Here is a 17,981-nt window from a genome sequence, read left to right on the forward strand (position 1 = left end):
AATATGAAAAATATTTGATTTCAGTTATCAGATATTCGCATAACAGTGCTGCACTAAATATCTGTATTTTAAAGGCCACACTGTATGTGTCTGAGCTGTGTGTGTGTGTGTGTGTGTGTGTGTGTGTGTGTGTGTGTGTGTGTGTGTGTGTGTGAGAGGGTGGTTATGAGCATGGCCTGAGTGGAGTTATTGTGTGCGTAGGTGACAGTGCAATAGATCCCTGTTCTGGGAAAGGGGCTAGGGCTTTGGGTTGCCAGGGTATTATTAGCCTGTGTGTTTGCTGTGTTTACCTCAGTCGGAGCACAGGGAAGCCCCCCAGAGTATGCGGGCCCATCGCCAGCAACCTGTTCCAAAATGCCTCACACACACGAGCACTATGCGGAGCTTCAGCCGCTGTCATCCAGCTCTGGCCTCTAGAGCTCCACCACAGTGCCATTTTAAAAGAGGCTTTACTCAGAGAGAACTGGCAGACTGACCGGACTCTAAATATGTCCTGACCTAACGCACACAAATGCACACCCATTCCACACCCTGAGCATTACATCTTCTCATATATGCGTGTCCTAAACACCTCTGCACTTGTAGCAGGTGTGTGTTTGTGTGTGTGTGTGTGTGTGTGTGTGTATGTGGGGGTGGGGGGCAGGTATAAAAATTTGCACTGACCACTCGAGCAAACAAACCAATTAATCTTTTGGACAAAATTAAGAATTTGTGGCCAGAATGTACAAATATGTTAATTGTATATATTGTATTTACAATGAACAAGCATATTTCAGTACCAAAAACTACTAAAGTGTTCAGACCAGTTAATGCAGTGATATCTATGGGAAAGGATCTATGACATGAGCATATTTAGTATGTCCACACTTTGCCTTTATTACAGATTCCATTCTATTCAGAACACTTTCACTTTTTTGAAGAAATCTGCAGGGACATTTTTTCACACCTATAAAGTTCAGTCATGGTTACATTTTACTGCTTTTCACAGTCTGAGCAATTCTAGTTATGAATGTAGACCCTTCAGTCAAACAAATCTCAGATGTCTAGTTTTGGTGTTGATGACCATATACAGAAATAAATCCTGAAAAACCTGTTGCCTTAGTATGTAAATAGGCTGGGACTTTTACGGGGTTAATAGATGTTTTGACAGAAAAAGAAATAAATGAAGAGCACCCTCTGATTTGCACGCTACTGTAGGTGACCTAAAAAATAGCAACTCATGCATGTACATGGGACAAATGTATGAACCCACATCCTGACAAAGTTTCAAATCATTTTGCATGATCACAAGCACAGACCGTCAACAGGCCTGCTGTATCTCAATCAATTCCTTAGCACGCACAAGGGGGCTTTGAGAGATACGTAATCCTAGTACTAGTCTACAGAGAGCACTTGGGCACAAATCTACTGCTAATGTTTGAAAAACAAAGAATACTTTAAACATGAAGATTTGTAGACTAGTACTGGGATTACATCTCTCTCAGACCCCCCTTGTGTGAGATACAGCAGGCCTGTTGACGCTTCCTGGAACCATACCCTTTTCCCAGACTGGCCGGCACTTCAGAACCAGCAATGACGCTCTACTATAAATGTGGGAAACTTCTTTGGAAAGTATAAAGAGTTACATATACTCAGTAACCGGGAAAGCAGCAGAATTAATAGCTGAGGGTTCAGAGGTAGCCTTATGGGAAGTGATTTTTTTCCTCTGATAAATGTTCTAGTGTCAAACCTTCAAGAGGCTTCATGTGACTCTGATACATGGGCTTGGATAAGAAGACAGAGATTGTAACTTACTGAAATTTAGAGGATGTGATTGAGCTGGTGTAAACAGTCACTGAAGATACAGGAAAATCTGATCTCTGTTTCATACAGATGACAAAGAAAGGTGAAGAGATAGAGCGGTAAAGCCAAACCAAGACTCACATTTGTTTTAAGTATCTGATCACAAATGAACATCTTGATGAAAGTTAGTACGCAGTATGTTTTGATGAGATACAGTTGCAATGAGGTAATGCTGAGATTCACATCTCATGCCGAGCTGGAGTGTTTACAGAAGATATTGTAACCGGTTATTAGGACTGACAGCTTGTTTCCATAATTGGGAACGTTAAAATGAGGGGAGAGAGAAGGAGAGAGGCAGCAACAAACTCAGTAGGTCAGTGCAACTGGCCTGTTTCATGCTCCTTCCCAAGAGGAGCTTGGAAGAATTCCACATAAATGAGAACTTCACCATGGCCTTCTTGTAAAACTTGGTCTGAGAAGAAGTTGACTTTTTCAACTGAACCAGAACCACTGTCATGGTACCAAGCTCCAACTTACTGTGCACTACTACATACTAAGACAATCTGCAAAACTACTCTCAGATCAGTCTGCATATTTTTCCAATGCTGTAGAAATTTGGTGCCCTGTGTCCATGTGTTGTGGACTACAGCCAGTTCCCTTGGCCAACAGCCACTAATTCAGCCCACAGTATCCATAATGTCTGAAAATATTGTAGCTTTGTGTCAGGAGGCTAATAACACCACACAAGGTCTTTCTCATTTCATATTTGGGCCAGTTATTTCTAGGGCTAGGTATATGCAACTAAACTATATGATACATATCACAATGTAAACGTTATGGTATGAAATGATGTAGAACACCATTTAGAACACTTAGCTGGAAAATCTTAATAGGGCATAGACGCCTAAGCTCTGTAAGGTTTTTGCTGCAGATGGCATGGCTTCCTCATATGCCAAAGGACTTTCAAGCCCCTGTTCAGATAATCTAGAAATGTTGTATTCTCTGATTAAATTGCAATATAGTGGTTTACATATAGACCCTGTACAAAATTAGATTTAAGACTATTCATGGCTAAGAGTTTATGTACAACATAATACCATATCAATATTCTGAACCTTACGCATGTAAAACAGTAATGGTTCCTAAATGGCCTGCTTTACAAACCAAGTGATAATATTTATTTGGCTTGCTTTACAAACCTCTAATTCATATAGAGCCTTTACATTATGAAGAGTTTCTTTAAATATTAAAAAGCTGTTCGCACTTCTCAAACATCTCAGTTATAAAAAGGGTTGTTCAAAGAAACATCCCTTGACATGTTCTATAGGGAACCAGAAGGGGTGTTTCTGTGACACTGGTCTAATGACAACCATTTATTTTTTAAGAAAGTAGTTCTTTTATTTTTCTGTTGTTTTTCCAACCAGAATTTAACCAAAGTAAACACAGAAGTCACAGAGGCTACCTCACTGGCTACCGTTTCCTGACAAAGTGCCAAGTGGGGTTGCTACTGGCCTATGAAGGAGAAGAGCTGTGAGGCTGAACCTGCAGCTGAAGTTTAGACTGGGTTCAACCTAGCAGTGTCCAAAAGAAACACACACACGTGGAATATTTTCTGCACTTCTTTAAACAGTCTGAATCTGCTTTCTGGCCTGAATGAACTGCTCACAAAGCAGCAACTGTGTCTTGGCATATGTGACTTGTGACTAGTGTCCTAAGTTGACCTGCTGCAAAACAGTGTGCTTAACAAACGTAATGTATCAGCTAAAGACATTTTAAGATTGTTGTTCACTTTCAGTTGGAATATAATATTCTAACAAAAATCTCCAGGATGACAACATTTCCTTTATTATAATATATGCTTGGCAACAAGCTTGCATTAGGTTTGGATGAAAACATCTCCTAATACAAAGCATGGAAATCCACATTAGCACAAAATATATAGTGAAATATTCAGCCTCATCTGCTTTAAGCATACATAATATATACAGGGAGCAGAGGGGCTGTTAATCAGGTGGCATGTTCCCCTGGTTCACTCACTGTGAACTGCAATCTGTGGTCAATCTGTCGATGTGTATGGGCAAGTTTGTTATGGTCACAGTGTCTCCCAGTGTGTATGACACTAAAACCACATTCTCCGAACTCAAGTGCTCTGGTACACTGGAATTTCTAGAGCTTAATAAGCTTCCATGAACTATTAAAGTTGGCAAATGCACTCAAAGTCAAAGAGCTATATCAAAACAGCCTGAATTGAAAGATCTTTTGCTTTGTGTGATTTTTGAGGTAGTCATGTTCAATATTTACAGCAGCTGTGGACCTTCAATGATAGATTATGTTCTTTTCATCATGTGGTGGGCATTATCGGAATTATAGTAAGATTTTCTTTCCCTTTGTAATGCAGGAAAATGTCCACAAGTATGTTCATGAGCTATAGATCATACATCCACATCATGACACGGTGAGGGTGCTTCATCGAGTTGTACAGGAAACATGAAGCACTTCATTTCACTTGTTTAAATAAATCCTAAGAAAGCCATAAGCTGAGTGAAGAAACAAAAAACGGACTGGTGTTTTTTGCCTTAAGCTCATGGAACATTCCCTCCTCCCTGCTCCAAAAATGATTCACCTCCAGCTGGTTATTTCAGTTCCAGGTCAAAGACACTTCCTATACGCAGAACTCCAAATAGACTGTAGATGTCCATGATAATATACACGATCTTTAACCTCTTAAACTCTGAGGGATCTATATTTAGGTCCACAATTCAGTTCCATATTTTTATAACTGCATGTTTTACATCATAATCAGAATTATGGTGGTTGGTTAGTGTAGTGGGTAACACCTCTGCCTTCTACGCTGTAGACTGGGGTTCAGTCCCCTGCCTGGGTAAGCACCCTACACTATACCAATAAGAGTCTTTGGGCAAGACTCCTAACACCACCTTGACCTGTGTCAAACAATCAAATCGTAAGTCGCTCTGGATAAGAGCGTCAGCCAAATGCCATAAATGTAAATTAGAATCTTTTTGATTGTCAAGATGTGCAAGGAGATTTTTGGTGCAGTTATTAAATTCCAATAAAATGATAGGAAAAACATAAAACACACAATACAGGACATTGTCTAAAAGTAACATGGAATATTATATATATAAATGTAGTTACTAAGTCATTTATATACTTCATGAAAAAGGTTCATAATTTTCGGGAGTAAATGTATGTATGGGACAGTGTGGAAATGCACAGTAGAGTTATGTTGCAAGCATGTGCAGGTTGGCCAGAGTGAAACGCATCAGTATGTATCAGTAAGCATAATTAAACTGTTTTTTTTGTTTAATTACAGTAAAGAAATGTGACTGATGTGTGACATATTCCTATCCATATAATTGTTAAAAAATTGTCATTTGTGACAAAATCAATACATTTTTGGCTTTGTTAGATCATGTTCCACATCAAACTGCACTGAGAAGCTCTGTTATTAAGGCAGAAGAGCAGATTAATGGCAGAAATTGCCATGGTCTTAAAGGGTTAACAGTAAACATAAGCTATGCTGTATAATGGCTCAGTCTGACACACTAGCCAAGGTACAACAATACAGTACAATATTTTGTATTGTTACACTCCTAATACCTAGTTATACTTTACTATCAGCATTACATTCTGTCCTTTATATACTCTTTCTTGCTTATGCTGTTTCTTTCTTTGTACCGAGGTGTGAGCTGTACTGCTCCAAGAAGGCTTGCTTTTACAAAGCCTGATTTCCAGTCGGTCAGGGAGACTGTGAGTGGAAAATGTGACCACTTTTGTTCTCCACAAATGAATCCTATTACACCAGCTTTTGGCTGTAGAATTGACCCTGGCACAAGCTGGTACACACACACACACACACACACACACACACAAACCTTCATAGTCCCCAAAGTCAGGTCCAGTTGGCAAACATGTCCTGAATCCAGTCCATAAACAAGGCTCCCTCTAAACTCCCCTCTGCTACTAGCCAATTCATATCTACTACTAGGTGTGTCATATATGATAAACACTACACTGGTTTGCCAATAGACAGGTAGAGTCTACCAAGTAGAGTCTTAGTAGAGTTTCATGCGTTTTCATTCAGTTCAGTTAATGTTGGGGCAGATCTGTTTTCCATTAGGCCAATTATGCTTTCATACACTGACCGCCTCCCTGGCCTTCCTTTTTAGCCCACTTTCTTTCATCAAACATATTCGGTTTCAGTGTCGCTCTGTGAACTGTGAACTAGAAGGTTTCTTAATGGTTGATGAATTTTGTCCAGTCGGCAGAAAAAGTACAATGTCATCTTTTCGTGTGCTTTCACAAGTTTACGTTCACACCCACACAGGCAAATGACAAAACCAGATTGCCTCTACAGTAAAATTTAGCTTTGTGAGACCTGGCAGCTTGACTGTGTGTTAATGTGATGACATTCGGAGGTTCTGAGTCAGTGTCAAAACTTTGCAATAGCTTGTAATGGATGAGGTCAAAAATCGCAGACCTGCGGACAATGGCATCATTTCTGATCTCTCTGAAGCTGTAGAAGCCATGGAGTTTGCAGTTTGCCTGCAGTAGTTTGTTGTTTGTTTGTGTGCATAGAAAGCCAGAAGTCTTTTTAAATGTGTCAAATGGTCGCGTGTGAATAAATATGTTATAAGTCTTGCCCAAAGGAGTTACCTGAAAGACAGCAGTTGTGCTGATGCATCTTATTTTATTAATGTGCAAGTGATTGACTGTGTGTAGGAATTAAAGGGATGACATCTCACTCATTGTGTCTTTTAAAGTCTATTAAATAGGAAAATGTTAAGGAAAATTTATGTATGTTTAACTAAATAAATAGTGAATACAGAGGACTGACCAATCCCTGCTCTGCCTACAAATGCACTGTCTACTACCATGGGCAGTCGTGGGCTGGAGGTTAGGGATCTGGCCCTGTGACCAGAAGGTTGCTGGTTCGATCCCCAGAGCCGACAGTCCATGACTGAGGTGTCCTTGAGCAAGACACCTAACCCCCAACTGCTCCCCGGGTGCCGTGGATAGGGCTGCCCACCGCTCTGGGCAAGTGTGCTCACTGCCCCCTAGTGTGTGTGTTCACTAGTGTGTATGTGGTGTTTCACTTCACGGATGGGTTAAATGCAGAGGTGGAATTTCCCCGTTTGTGGGATCAAAAAAGTATCTCTTATCTTACTGTACTGCCACTGTTGCACGGTTTCCCCATATAATCAAGCTATATATTGTGAGCAATATTGGGAAAAGGTGCAAATATCTGTGACTGAATCCTTTAACTTTGTTGTTAAATTGTGAGATGATAACTTCAAACTTAAATTGCTGAAGTGACAATAAATCTGTCTTGGGCTGTAAAATTGCAAGCAGGGCTCTACTTAGTCGAAAGTTACCAGTTTAACTGCAAAGGAAGAAATTGTTGAACAGGTTATATTTACTTGGGTACATCTTTTCACTCATCCTAATTGCTGAATTTCAACATTAAGTTTTACAGTGTGGGATCTAATGATCCAATAATTTGATGAACTTTGGTCCATCTTTTTTATCCCTCTGTCACCAGGTAGCTTGACTTTATTATTGTAACACCCCTCCTGAAAGAACATAATTATGATTAAAACCTGATGCTTTTGTTATCTTTTGGGACCTGGTCTTAATGGTTACGACTAGAGACAACACGGAACTTTTATCACACCTTTAGATCTCCATTTTTGTCTTTTTCATGACTTTAAAACTCCGGTTGTCCGTTATGGTTACAGTTTGAAAACAGCAATGGTCCAAAAATACTTGAAAAAAAATCTTGTTACATGAACATCCATTAAAAGTGAACATTTTCCCATCTTCTGTAAAGTTATCGTTTGGCCCTACAGTGTTGATACGTTCGTAGCCTGTTCACTGAGCACAAAATCCTTTGTTTATCCACATCATGGTTTTTGCAGTCACCAACCCATTAGCAGAGCATGTTCTGAACAATCATCAGTCGCCCCTCATTAAGAAATTCTTCACCACCTCCACTAATTCCACTGTTGCACTAGAGGTACAGATCCGGACGTGGGCAGTTTGGCCTGGCATTTTCAGAGCTGGCATATGTGTCCTCCTGAAAAAAGCCTGACCTTATGCCCCACCCTTGTCCAAAGGTAGTGGATTTTGTGGATAAAGCCTGTTGGACAGGGATGAGAGGAGGGCTGAGAATAGCACTGCTGCCCAATAATGCAGCTAGCGGTCAGGAATCCCAGGCTGACCCTGTGGCCCTGGGCCCAGAGAGATTGTGTGCGTGGCTGGAGGATCACCCGTACAACTGCCAGAGGGAGACACACCACACACACATCAGCACTACACTTCGCCACCTAGTTAGAGCACCAAGAAGAGCACCAAACACACACCCATTAGCATGCTTATATATACTCCCATCTCCTTCATCACTGCACATTCATACACATGTGAGGTTGTACAGGACTCTGATGTTGTCATCTTTCTAAACTCAGTCGAGTGTGTTTATCAGTAGCTATGTAAAGGTATTTTTATGAAAGATTTATTATCGTGAAATACTATATGGCATATATTTAGCTTTTTGATCTCCTCTCTTTATTAGTTTAAATATCATCACATGCTGCATGTTATTTGCCACTTATATTAAAAAAGCATGTGAGGTGCAGATGTGTAGCAATCCATGTGTCTGTTACTGCAGAACACAAAGTAGAGATACAAGTTAAACCAGTTGTCACTGATATTGATACCCATGAAATCATGAACAGGTGAATTCATTTTTAGGATCATTAATGCTAAAATCCAGAAAATGTCTCTCTAGGTGGTCAGGATGGTGGAAACCACACATTAGAATATCGTTTAAAGTAATCTGGAAATGTATATGGACTGGTCTTTGTACTTGGACAAGCATAAAAAGCTTTGTACTTGAACTCAAGTTTATCCAAGCATTTTTTCAAATGAATAAACATTATTATAATAATAAGAGATTTTAATGGTTTTCCTTGGGTCGTACCACCTGACTAACCGTGGTTTAGCCATGTCTCAAAAATGATATGACAAAAACATGAAAGGGCTACTGACTGTAGCATCACACCCTAAATTGGTATTTTTATGATATGTATCCTGCTCACTCTTTCTTAAAAGCATATGTGAATAAAGTCTTGTGTTTTCAGTTGTGCCACCAGAGTAAATCATAATTAATGGACAAATATTTGTAATATTTATAAGTGAATACTTTAAAGCTGCCCTATTTTGCAAAAAGTTATGCTATTAAATGTGGTAAACATAAAAGCATGGCAGAATATTTTGTTTAAAATTGTAAATTTTATTAAAACTATCCTTTTTTTACTTTTTTTACTAGTTTGCTTAATCTGCATGTGGTTGGACGGTTACACCACCTGCCAGTTTTTCAGGCATGAACGTCTGAAACTAATTTTATGTAGTCCCATACATATGTCAGTGACCCAAACAGAGTCCAAATGAATGTACAAAGTCTGAAATAATTTAACCATTAGAGTCCTGGGGTGGAGCCTTCCAGGATTCATTTATTGGTTTCTTTTCATTAAATACAATACAAGTAACAAAGGTAGACTATTTGGTGTAGCAGTTTCTGACTTGTGTAATAACCAGTGTTTTTCCGTTTCCTTATCGTAGAAGTATTTTTATTATAGTGTAAAATAAGCTTATTAATAATAATAATAAGCCCCATTATGATTTCTTCTATTTTTGCATATTTGCCATACTTTGTTTCAGGGCTCTTAAACAAAATCTATTATAAGACATGTGAGTGTCAACAAAATACAGTTTTCTTTTACAGGGAGGATACAAATGCTTTTCCATGGTATTGTAAATATCAGTGCTTTTCAGCTGAATTTCTGCTGTAATTGGCCTTGCAGGGGCTCATTTTAGCAGGTGTGGTCAGTTCCTTTTCTTAAACATACCTAGTAAACCTGGTAACTAACTAAGAAGTTGAATATAATGAATGTATTTGAGCAAAATGTGCTGGAATCCAGGAACAGAGATACCCAGGGACACCCTTGAATTAGAGCCTGTATCATAGGCATTACATGAAACAGTGTCTGAGTGTGACCTTCTCATTGCCGCTACTAATGCTATTTCTATTTATTCAAAACATGAGCTGCGGTTGAGGCAGGTTAGAGTTTGGGAGGAAGCTCAGCGATCCTCTGAGATCAAAGTGCAGGGTGGTATGAGGCAAACATGAAGTAATTTATAGGTTTGCTCTGTGTGTCACTCATACTCTCAACCCCCCCTAACCCCCCATGTGCTAAACATGCACTTCCACTTGTTCTCGTAGAGGGCAATGATGTCAGCACGTCCTCATAACCCCAGATTTATATCTAAAGTCAACCAGTTTCTCCCCTCCCCACCCTGCCTCTCTCACCCTGTCCCTCTCTCTGTTTCCCTGCCTCTTTCATTCACTCTGAGGTCACCTAATATTCATGTGTCAAGTGGAATCGTCCTGTCTTTGTAACGTGAAGCTATGTGAATATGTGTGCGGTACCACAGCAAACATCCGCAGTAAAGCGCGTTGCTGTGATTGGCGACATTGCTCTGTGCGGATAAGCTCTGGGAGCGGGTACAGGGACAGTAAGAGGCGTTTAGCATGCGGCCGGCCTGCATGCTCAGACAGCTGAACTCATCTTTCATCTCCACACCTGCTCCTATCCCCTGTTCCCCTCAGCAATAGAGAGAGAGAGAGAGAGAGAGGGAGTTGCACAGAGATTACTGCCACCTGCTGTATGACAGAGAGAGAGATGAAGCAGGGCCTGCATGCATAAGATTAGGGCCTTTAATCTCAGACTAAGCAAGCTGATCTAGGAGCAGATTCTTCTTTTGTTTAATGCTAATCTCAGTCACAAGCACAGCTCCTAGACCAGTCCTTAGAGCTTATGAAGCTGAAGTACATTGTTCGCTGCTTCCTTTACTCCTACTTGTTCTAATCTACTTCTGCCAAGAAGTGCTTCAGTCAATCTGCAATAAAAAGAACTTTGAATGTAATTAACTGGATGATGCATTAAACAGTGCATTAAAATAATAGTTCAGATTGACAGATTGACACATTTTCCCCCTTACTCCAGTGTAGTTGATCAGCCAAGACATGTTCGGTGTCAGAGGTTTGCTTCTCTGGGAGGCTAATGTAGCTAAGACGTAATGGTAGCTTGTATCCACCAGTTAGCACTGTGCTAACTACATGCCTACATCACACTCTTGCCTCAATCCATTAACAATAATCTTGAATAGACCTGATTCTGTTATGTCTGTATGACGCCTGAATCTTGGGCCAGTTTTGTCTGTCTTTATCGAATTAGGCATCCAGTTTGTTAGTTGATGTAGTAAAAGTGTCCATTACCTGTTGGTTACATTAGCCTTTCACACATCACACATACAACTACATTTCAAGTAATAGGAAAATGATGGGAACAAAGGAAATAGACTTTTTGATGAGCTCTTAATGTTTGGTTTGCCTGGCAAGGACTAACCACTTAAAATCCCACATTTATTAAATGCAGAAGGCTTGTGTTCAGTAACAACATTGACTTCAGAGCAAACTAGTTGAGCTGTTATTAAGTGTGTAATAAAATTTTGGAAATTTAATGGCCGCTTAGTCCAGGGCTGTATTTTCTTTCAACTGAGAATCTCCATTTGCCCAGGACGAGGCTTAATCCCAGTTTGGGAAATCAACTCAAAGAGTCAACTGATTTTAAAACCCTCAAAGCTGACATTTTCTCATTCATATGTCTTACAGAGCTGCTGGAAACGAGGACCATCCGGCCATTCAGCTTCTCCTTCAACACCAGCGATTACCGCATCCTCCACATGGACCAGGACCAAGGCCGGCTTTACCTGGGCAGCCGCGAGTATCTAGTCTCCCTGGACATGCAGAACATAAACAAAGAGCCACTGATTGTAAGACAGACAACAACGCCTAGTCTTTGTTGTACATGTTTCACTTATGTAAATCAGTGCATAAACGTATTTAGGTGACCTAGAAATAACTCTATGTTTGATCCTAGATCCACTGGCCTGCTACTAGCCAGAGGAAAGGAGAGTGCAGGATGACTGGGAAAGGAGGACAGGTGGGTCTGTCATTAGCCCAGGGTATCTTATAAATGCTTAGCTGTTTAAATTTGTGAATGAGTGATGAAATCCTCATGCCTGTAGCTGCGCCTCAGATGATCTTTCCATGCACGGTTGAAGTTGAGGATAAAGTGAATCCTCAGGTGGGCTATCTTTTCTCTCCCCTACACAGGGAGAGTGTGCCAACTTTGTGCGTCTGATCGAGCCGTGGAACAGAACTCATCTGTACACGTGCGGCACAGGAGCTTACAAACCCGTCTGCACCTTCATCAACCGGGGCTGGAAGGCTGAGGTAGCTACACATGCACATCACTGCTGTCGGAACAAAACCTCATTGATATCATTTGAAAGTGCCTGTTGTGTTTTACTTTTTGTGTGTAAGTTTCATGATGAATGATGACTTGGAAAAAAGTCTGGTTGCACTGACTTACACTGAAAGTAAAGTTTTTTCCTTCTCCTAAAGTTAAAGTTATCATTTTGAAGATAAAAATGACAGGACAGACAATACGCAGGTTAATACACTTTACAATTTAAACCGAAAAACATTCATTAAAATTGTTGTTTTCATATAAAAATAATACTGAACCACTGCTTTGAGGTGCCGTTTTTCATATACGACTCAAATTCACTAGAATAAAACTTCTGAAAGCAGATCGTGAGAGGACTAGAGCAAAAAACTTGATTTCTGTATATTCTATGTTTATACTTCAAATTTATGAGACACCAACTGCAGTGACCAAAATGCAGTGATTCATATTTTGTATTGTGAAAATTTCTTAAAGTGTTGTGATATTAGATCTTGTTAAAATTGCCCATGGTCTGTTTTGGATATGTTCTGCAACAAATGTTCTTTTTCAAACTGTAATCACAAGCGCACGCTGAATATCCTTTGGCTCAAATTCTGTTTAAACAGCTGAAATATTTTAGAGATGACATTTCAACAACAGGATAAAACCACAGGTTCTGTAGAAATTTAGTTTGTTTCCATTTAATTCAGTACATTAAGTTGTTGTGACCTGACAAAGGAAATATACTCATTAACTAAAATGTGGTGAAAAGCTGTGTCCCCAAACTTTTGCTGGCCAATGCACATATCACTCTTGATCACAGTGAAGTTCCAGTCAGGTTTTTTCATCCTGTGTGTGTGTGTGTGTGTGTGTGCTCAGGAATACCTCTTCCGCCTGGTTCCTGGTTATGTAGATTCTGGGAAGGGAAAGTGTCCGTATGATCCACGGCAGGAAAACGCTGCTGTTCTTATCAGTAAGCCTGCACTCTCTCAACCCTCTGAAGTTCAAAACAAATGGGCTGCTGTGATGGAGTCATGCTTCATTAATGCCGATTCATTTGTTTCTCCACTCCCTCGTCCTCCTTTGGCAGATGGTAACCTGTATGCAGGGGTGCATGTGGACTTCATGGGGACAGATCCAGCCATCTTCAGGACGCTGGGAGACAGACCTGCTGTGAGAACAGAGCAATACGACTCCCGATGGCTGAATGGTATGATTGAACAGAAGAATGAATGAACAGTATAGAGAGAAACCTGGGTATTAAGCTTAGGCACAGAAAATAATGCTGATAGGGCTGGATGTCTGTTCAGGTTAAGCTCTACCTTCAGATCTCTCTCTCAGAATAGCTTTAGTTCAGAATAGCTTTATTAGCATGACTGTGAGGTACAGTATTACTAAAGCATCACAACAGTAACAGTGAACATCATGAAAACGGAGGAAGATAAAAAGAACCAACATAAATAATAACCAACATAAATAATAAATAATAATAATATTATTATAATCACAATATTACAGTATTATTATTATTATTATTATCACTGTAATTATAATCATACTGATTAATAAACTAATGACACTTGACATTTTTAACACAAATAGGTTGTGTCAGTAGAATCGGGGGATGGAGGGTGGGAGTCAGAGTGGGGATATATGGGGTGGAGGTGGGGAGGGTGGGGTATGGGGGTTGTCACCCACTGTTTCTCAGGCGGTGGCATGTTGTTATGTATTTGGCAGTGAGGGCGGATTTGTGCCTCTCTCCAAGGATTATTAGTCATTTCTCCAATTATGTACATTTTTCAAAATTTGGGATTCATTTGTTGTATTTGTGTAAATTTCCATTGTCTGTTTGAAATTTTCCCAGTGAATTTTCACACAGAAAGTGCTCGTTCTTTCTCTCTCTGTCTGTCTCTCTCACTGTGTTCCACTCTCACTGTCCTAGAGCCTGTGTTTGTAAAAATCCAGAAGATTCCAGATAGTGCAGAAAAAAATGACGACAAGTTGTATTTCTTCTTCCGGGAAAAGAGTTTGGACGCAGCAGGGGGCAGCACCCCCAGTGTGCTGGCCAGAGTGGGCAGAGTCTGTCTGGTGAGAACTCCAAAAATCTATTAAAAGACATTTGACATTTGAGGATTTTTTTAATATCTGAAGCGTGTGGAGCTTGATTTTCTCCTGTCTCTCAAAGAAAAAATATGTATGTATTGTTTTAATTATCTGACCGTTTTGGTGGTTTTCTCATTTTCTCAATTCCTGTTTTTTTACCTTTTGCTTTTACTTTCTTTATGCAAGTAGATTATCTTATATGTAGGTATAACGAGGAAGAAATCTGCTAGGCAGCGAAGCTATATGTGGATAGTTGCTTGTTTAAAGTTAATAAAAGTCTCTTTGAAGGGTACACAACGTCAGCAGCTCTTTTTTTGGAGCAGCTTTTATTGGGAGGACACAGCTGTAATTCATTGTTTTTAGGATTGGAGAGATGAAGGCTGTGTATTTTTTTGTTTTGACTTGAAGTTGAACAAAAGGCTGGTTTCTTGTTTTGACAGAAAGCTGTATGTATGGGTTATAAATATCTCATGGAAGTCCTTATGTAGGAAAAAAATAGAATAAGCGATAATTATTCTCAAACACATAACGTAACAAGTATATTTTAGATATTGATTTGTAGTTCTGCGTATATTCTTATCTCACCTCTTATAATTGTACCTTAGAATGACGATGGAGGCCAAAGGTCACTGGTAAATAAATGGACAACTTTCCTGAAGGCTCGTCTGGTCTGTTCTGTAATTGGAGCAGAAGGAGTTGAGACATATTTTGATGAACTGAGTAAGAGAGTTTGTTATTCTTTCCTCCTTTATCCTCCAGTGATGTAATGATGTATATGTTATTGCTCTTGTGGTTCCACTAGAGTGAACTGCTTCAGTGAAAGATTAATATGTTTATGTTTTAGGGGATGTTTTCATTCAGCGGACTCATGATGAACGCAACCCCACTGTGTATGCTGTGTTCTCCACTGCTGGGTAAAGACTCACTCTAATCCAGTACATTTGACGTTACATTGTCCAATGAGCAACTCTAGTTAGTGATCATAATCTTATGCAATCTTTCAGTGAAAAATCAAATTTGCAAAGTTTTCTCACAACTCCAAATGTGGTCCATCAGCCAAGACATTTTGTGTCTTTAGTTTAACTCGAGGTTAATGTACCTAACAAGTAATGGAAGTTCATAACCCACCGTTAGCGTCATACAAGCTGCATTTTCAGTATAACACATTCATTGAGATGTGAACAAAGTTATTCAGAGTGTTTTAATATTAAATGCTTATTTGAAGAAAAACTAATAAGAACCAGGGGTCATAGTGCCTACAGTGTAAATATCTAAAATGACCAGTTGACCTACATGAGTCTTCTGAGTTTTCATGCACCATGGCCAAAAGTATGTGGACACTCATTCTAATTATTGACTTCAGCTGTTTCAGGCACATCTATTGATAGCAGGTTTACACAATCAAGCACATAACTATGCAATCTCCATAGACAAACAATGGTAGTAGAATGAGTCATACTGAGGAGCCCTGGTCAATTGCTATTATTGTGAAATGGAAGTGAATAGAAGCCACTCAACCACAAAGTGACATACCACAGAAACATGCAGCACATAAAAATCTGCATCTCTCACTACATAGTCCCAAACTGCCTCTGGAAGCAACATCAGGACAGGAACTCTGTGTTAAGAGCCTTATGAAATACCTTTTCTTTGCTCTAAGCAGAACTCTAAGAAGTGAAAAGCAGAACTCTAAGAAGTGAAAACATGTTCTTTGAAATGATGAATCATGCTTCGCTACTTGGCAGTCTGATGGACAAGTCTTATGGCAAAGTTTGGTGGAGGAGGGATAATGGTCTAGGGCTGCTTTTCAGGGTTTGGGCTCAGTCCCGTAGCCAGGGAAAGGTAATGTTAATGCTATGGAATACAACGACATTTTAGACAGGTATATGCTTTCAACTTTGTAGCAACAGTTTAGGGAAGGCCCTTTCCTGTTCCAGCATGACTGTGCCCCTGTCAACAAAGCAAGGTCTATAAAGAAGTGGTTTGATGCGTTTGATGGTTTGAATTCCTGTGGCCTGCACAGAGCCCTGACCTCAACCCCACTGAACACCTTTGGGATATATCGGAACGTCAAATTGTGAGCCATGCCTTCTCATGTAAAATCAGTGCCTGACCTCACAAAAGGCACAAATTCCCACAGATTCACAGTTCCCACAGATTCATAGTGAATCTGAGTTTTCTTTGTGGGCTGTTATGCTTTAGAGTGTCCTGCGTGTACCTTTCCACCGTGAATGCTTTTAAAAATATCTGTTTTTGTCCAAAACCTGTGAACAGTTTTGACTTTGCAAGATTCTTGGAGCAATTCACATCATTCTCTTTGTCTATGTTTACATCTTAGCCATTTAATTATGAAGAGGTTTTTGAAAAATTGGTGGAATCCCCCTTTAAACTGCAAGTTAGTTGACATAGACTTGTTTATGTGATTTCTGACACTGCACAACTTACTGTTATCTGTACTAATGAAGAAACCTGTCGTATAGCTAATAACAAGTAGTTAAATTCAAATGCTAAACATGTTTTGACTGATTGACTACATTCACTGTAAGGGGATAACTATATCAATATGATTTTTCTGTGTACACTACATGGTGGTTTATTCCAGAGTGTGTCAGGCTCTAATGCTCTTTGTCTCTTTTTCTTCTACACACTTGTCTCTCTAGCTCTGTGTTTAAGGGCTCAGCAGTGTGTGTGTACTCCATGGCTGACATTAGAAACGTCTTTAACGGACCCTTCTCCCACAAACATGGACACAACTACCAGTGGACTCCTTACACTGGAAAAATACCCTACCCCCGTCCTGGCACGGTGAGCACCACCAGTGTGGTTTTATTTCTTCAGTGGCATATGGGGCCAAGGTACAAAGTGCAAGGACTGAGTAATGTAATCCTGACCAGTACATTCATCATAAATCATCAAGGACATTGATTAACCTTCAAGATGAAGCTTTTTATCACATCAGACTCACAGTAGCATTTAATTTCAAGCTAATCCTCTTGAAATACTGTACCGGTGTGCTGGTGTGGATTTATGGTTGGTATTTCTCTGCTTTTTCTCTGTTTGAACTCAGTGCCCCGGAGGAACGTTCACGCCCGGCCTCCACACCACCAAAGCCTTCTCCGACGAGGCTATCAACTTTGTGCGTGCACACCCTCTCATGTACCATCCTATATACCCTACCCACAAGCGCCCCCTGGTGGTACGGACCGGTGTGGACTACCGCTTCACCACCATTGCTGTGGACATGGTGGATGCTGTAGATGGGAGATATGAGGTGCTCTTCCTGGGGACAGGTAAAACATTTCTAAGCATATAATCTGATGAGTCATGAATGTCCCTTCATTGTCTGGATTATTTTTTAAGATTATTTTAAAAGGCTAAACAGTGTTGCTGAATAATTAACAGTTATCACCAGCAACAGCAAAAGCATGTTGTAATTTCATATCAATTCACTATGTTCGAAAAGTTGTAATAATTTGTCATATCAATAATTCCTGATATTTTAGTCAATAATAACTTATTATACACTGTAAATTAATATACTGTGTATCCACAACAAATTAGTTTCATATCTTTGAAAACAGTGATTTTAAAAATGTTGAACAGTAGGTTATTTCTTACTTAAAATGCTCTGAAATACCCAGTATAAGACACACATTTCATTTTGTTTAAAGAAAAGTCATATTTTTGTCATTTTTGGCACAGAATCAAATGGAAAAGTCCGAC

At 39.7% G+C, this 17,981-nt stretch overlaps 1 protein-coding gene across 2 annotated transcripts in view; it reads left to right on the plus strand.

The window, feature by feature from the left end:
- sema3gb (sema domain, immunoglobulin domain (Ig), short basic domain, secreted, (semaphorin) 3Gb) overlaps window positions 1-17,981 on the plus strand; it is a 50,037-nt gene that overhangs the window by 26,424 nt on the left and 5,632 nt on the right. For both annotated transcript variants that reach the window (XM_017722423.2, XM_017722422.2), the window contains exons 3-12: window positions 11,537-11,697; window positions 11,805-11,867; window positions 12,041-12,160; window positions 13,035-13,128; window positions 13,246-13,365; window positions 14,098-14,243; window positions 14,864-14,978; window positions 15,103-15,172; window positions 16,919-17,063; window positions 17,326-17,548. In XM_017722423.2, coding sequence (XP_017577912.1) covers window positions 11,537-11,697; window positions 11,805-11,867; window positions 12,041-12,160; window positions 13,035-13,128; window positions 13,246-13,365; window positions 14,098-14,243; window positions 14,864-14,978; window positions 15,103-15,172; window positions 16,919-17,063; window positions 17,326-17,548 — 1,257 coding nt within the window. The remainder of the gene's footprint in view (window positions 1-11,536; window positions 11,698-11,804; window positions 11,868-12,040; window positions 12,161-13,034; window positions 13,129-13,245; window positions 13,366-14,097; window positions 14,244-14,863; window positions 14,979-15,102; window positions 15,173-16,918; window positions 17,064-17,325; window positions 17,549-17,981) is intronic.

The sequence above is a fragment of the Pygocentrus nattereri genome, chromosome 28 (genome assembly GCF_015220715.1).
Source record: "Pygocentrus nattereri isolate fPygNat1 chromosome 28, fPygNat1.pri, whole genome shotgun sequence".
NCBI classification, from domain to species: domain Eukaryota; kingdom Metazoa; phylum Chordata; class Actinopteri; order Characiformes; family Serrasalmidae; genus Pygocentrus; species Pygocentrus nattereri.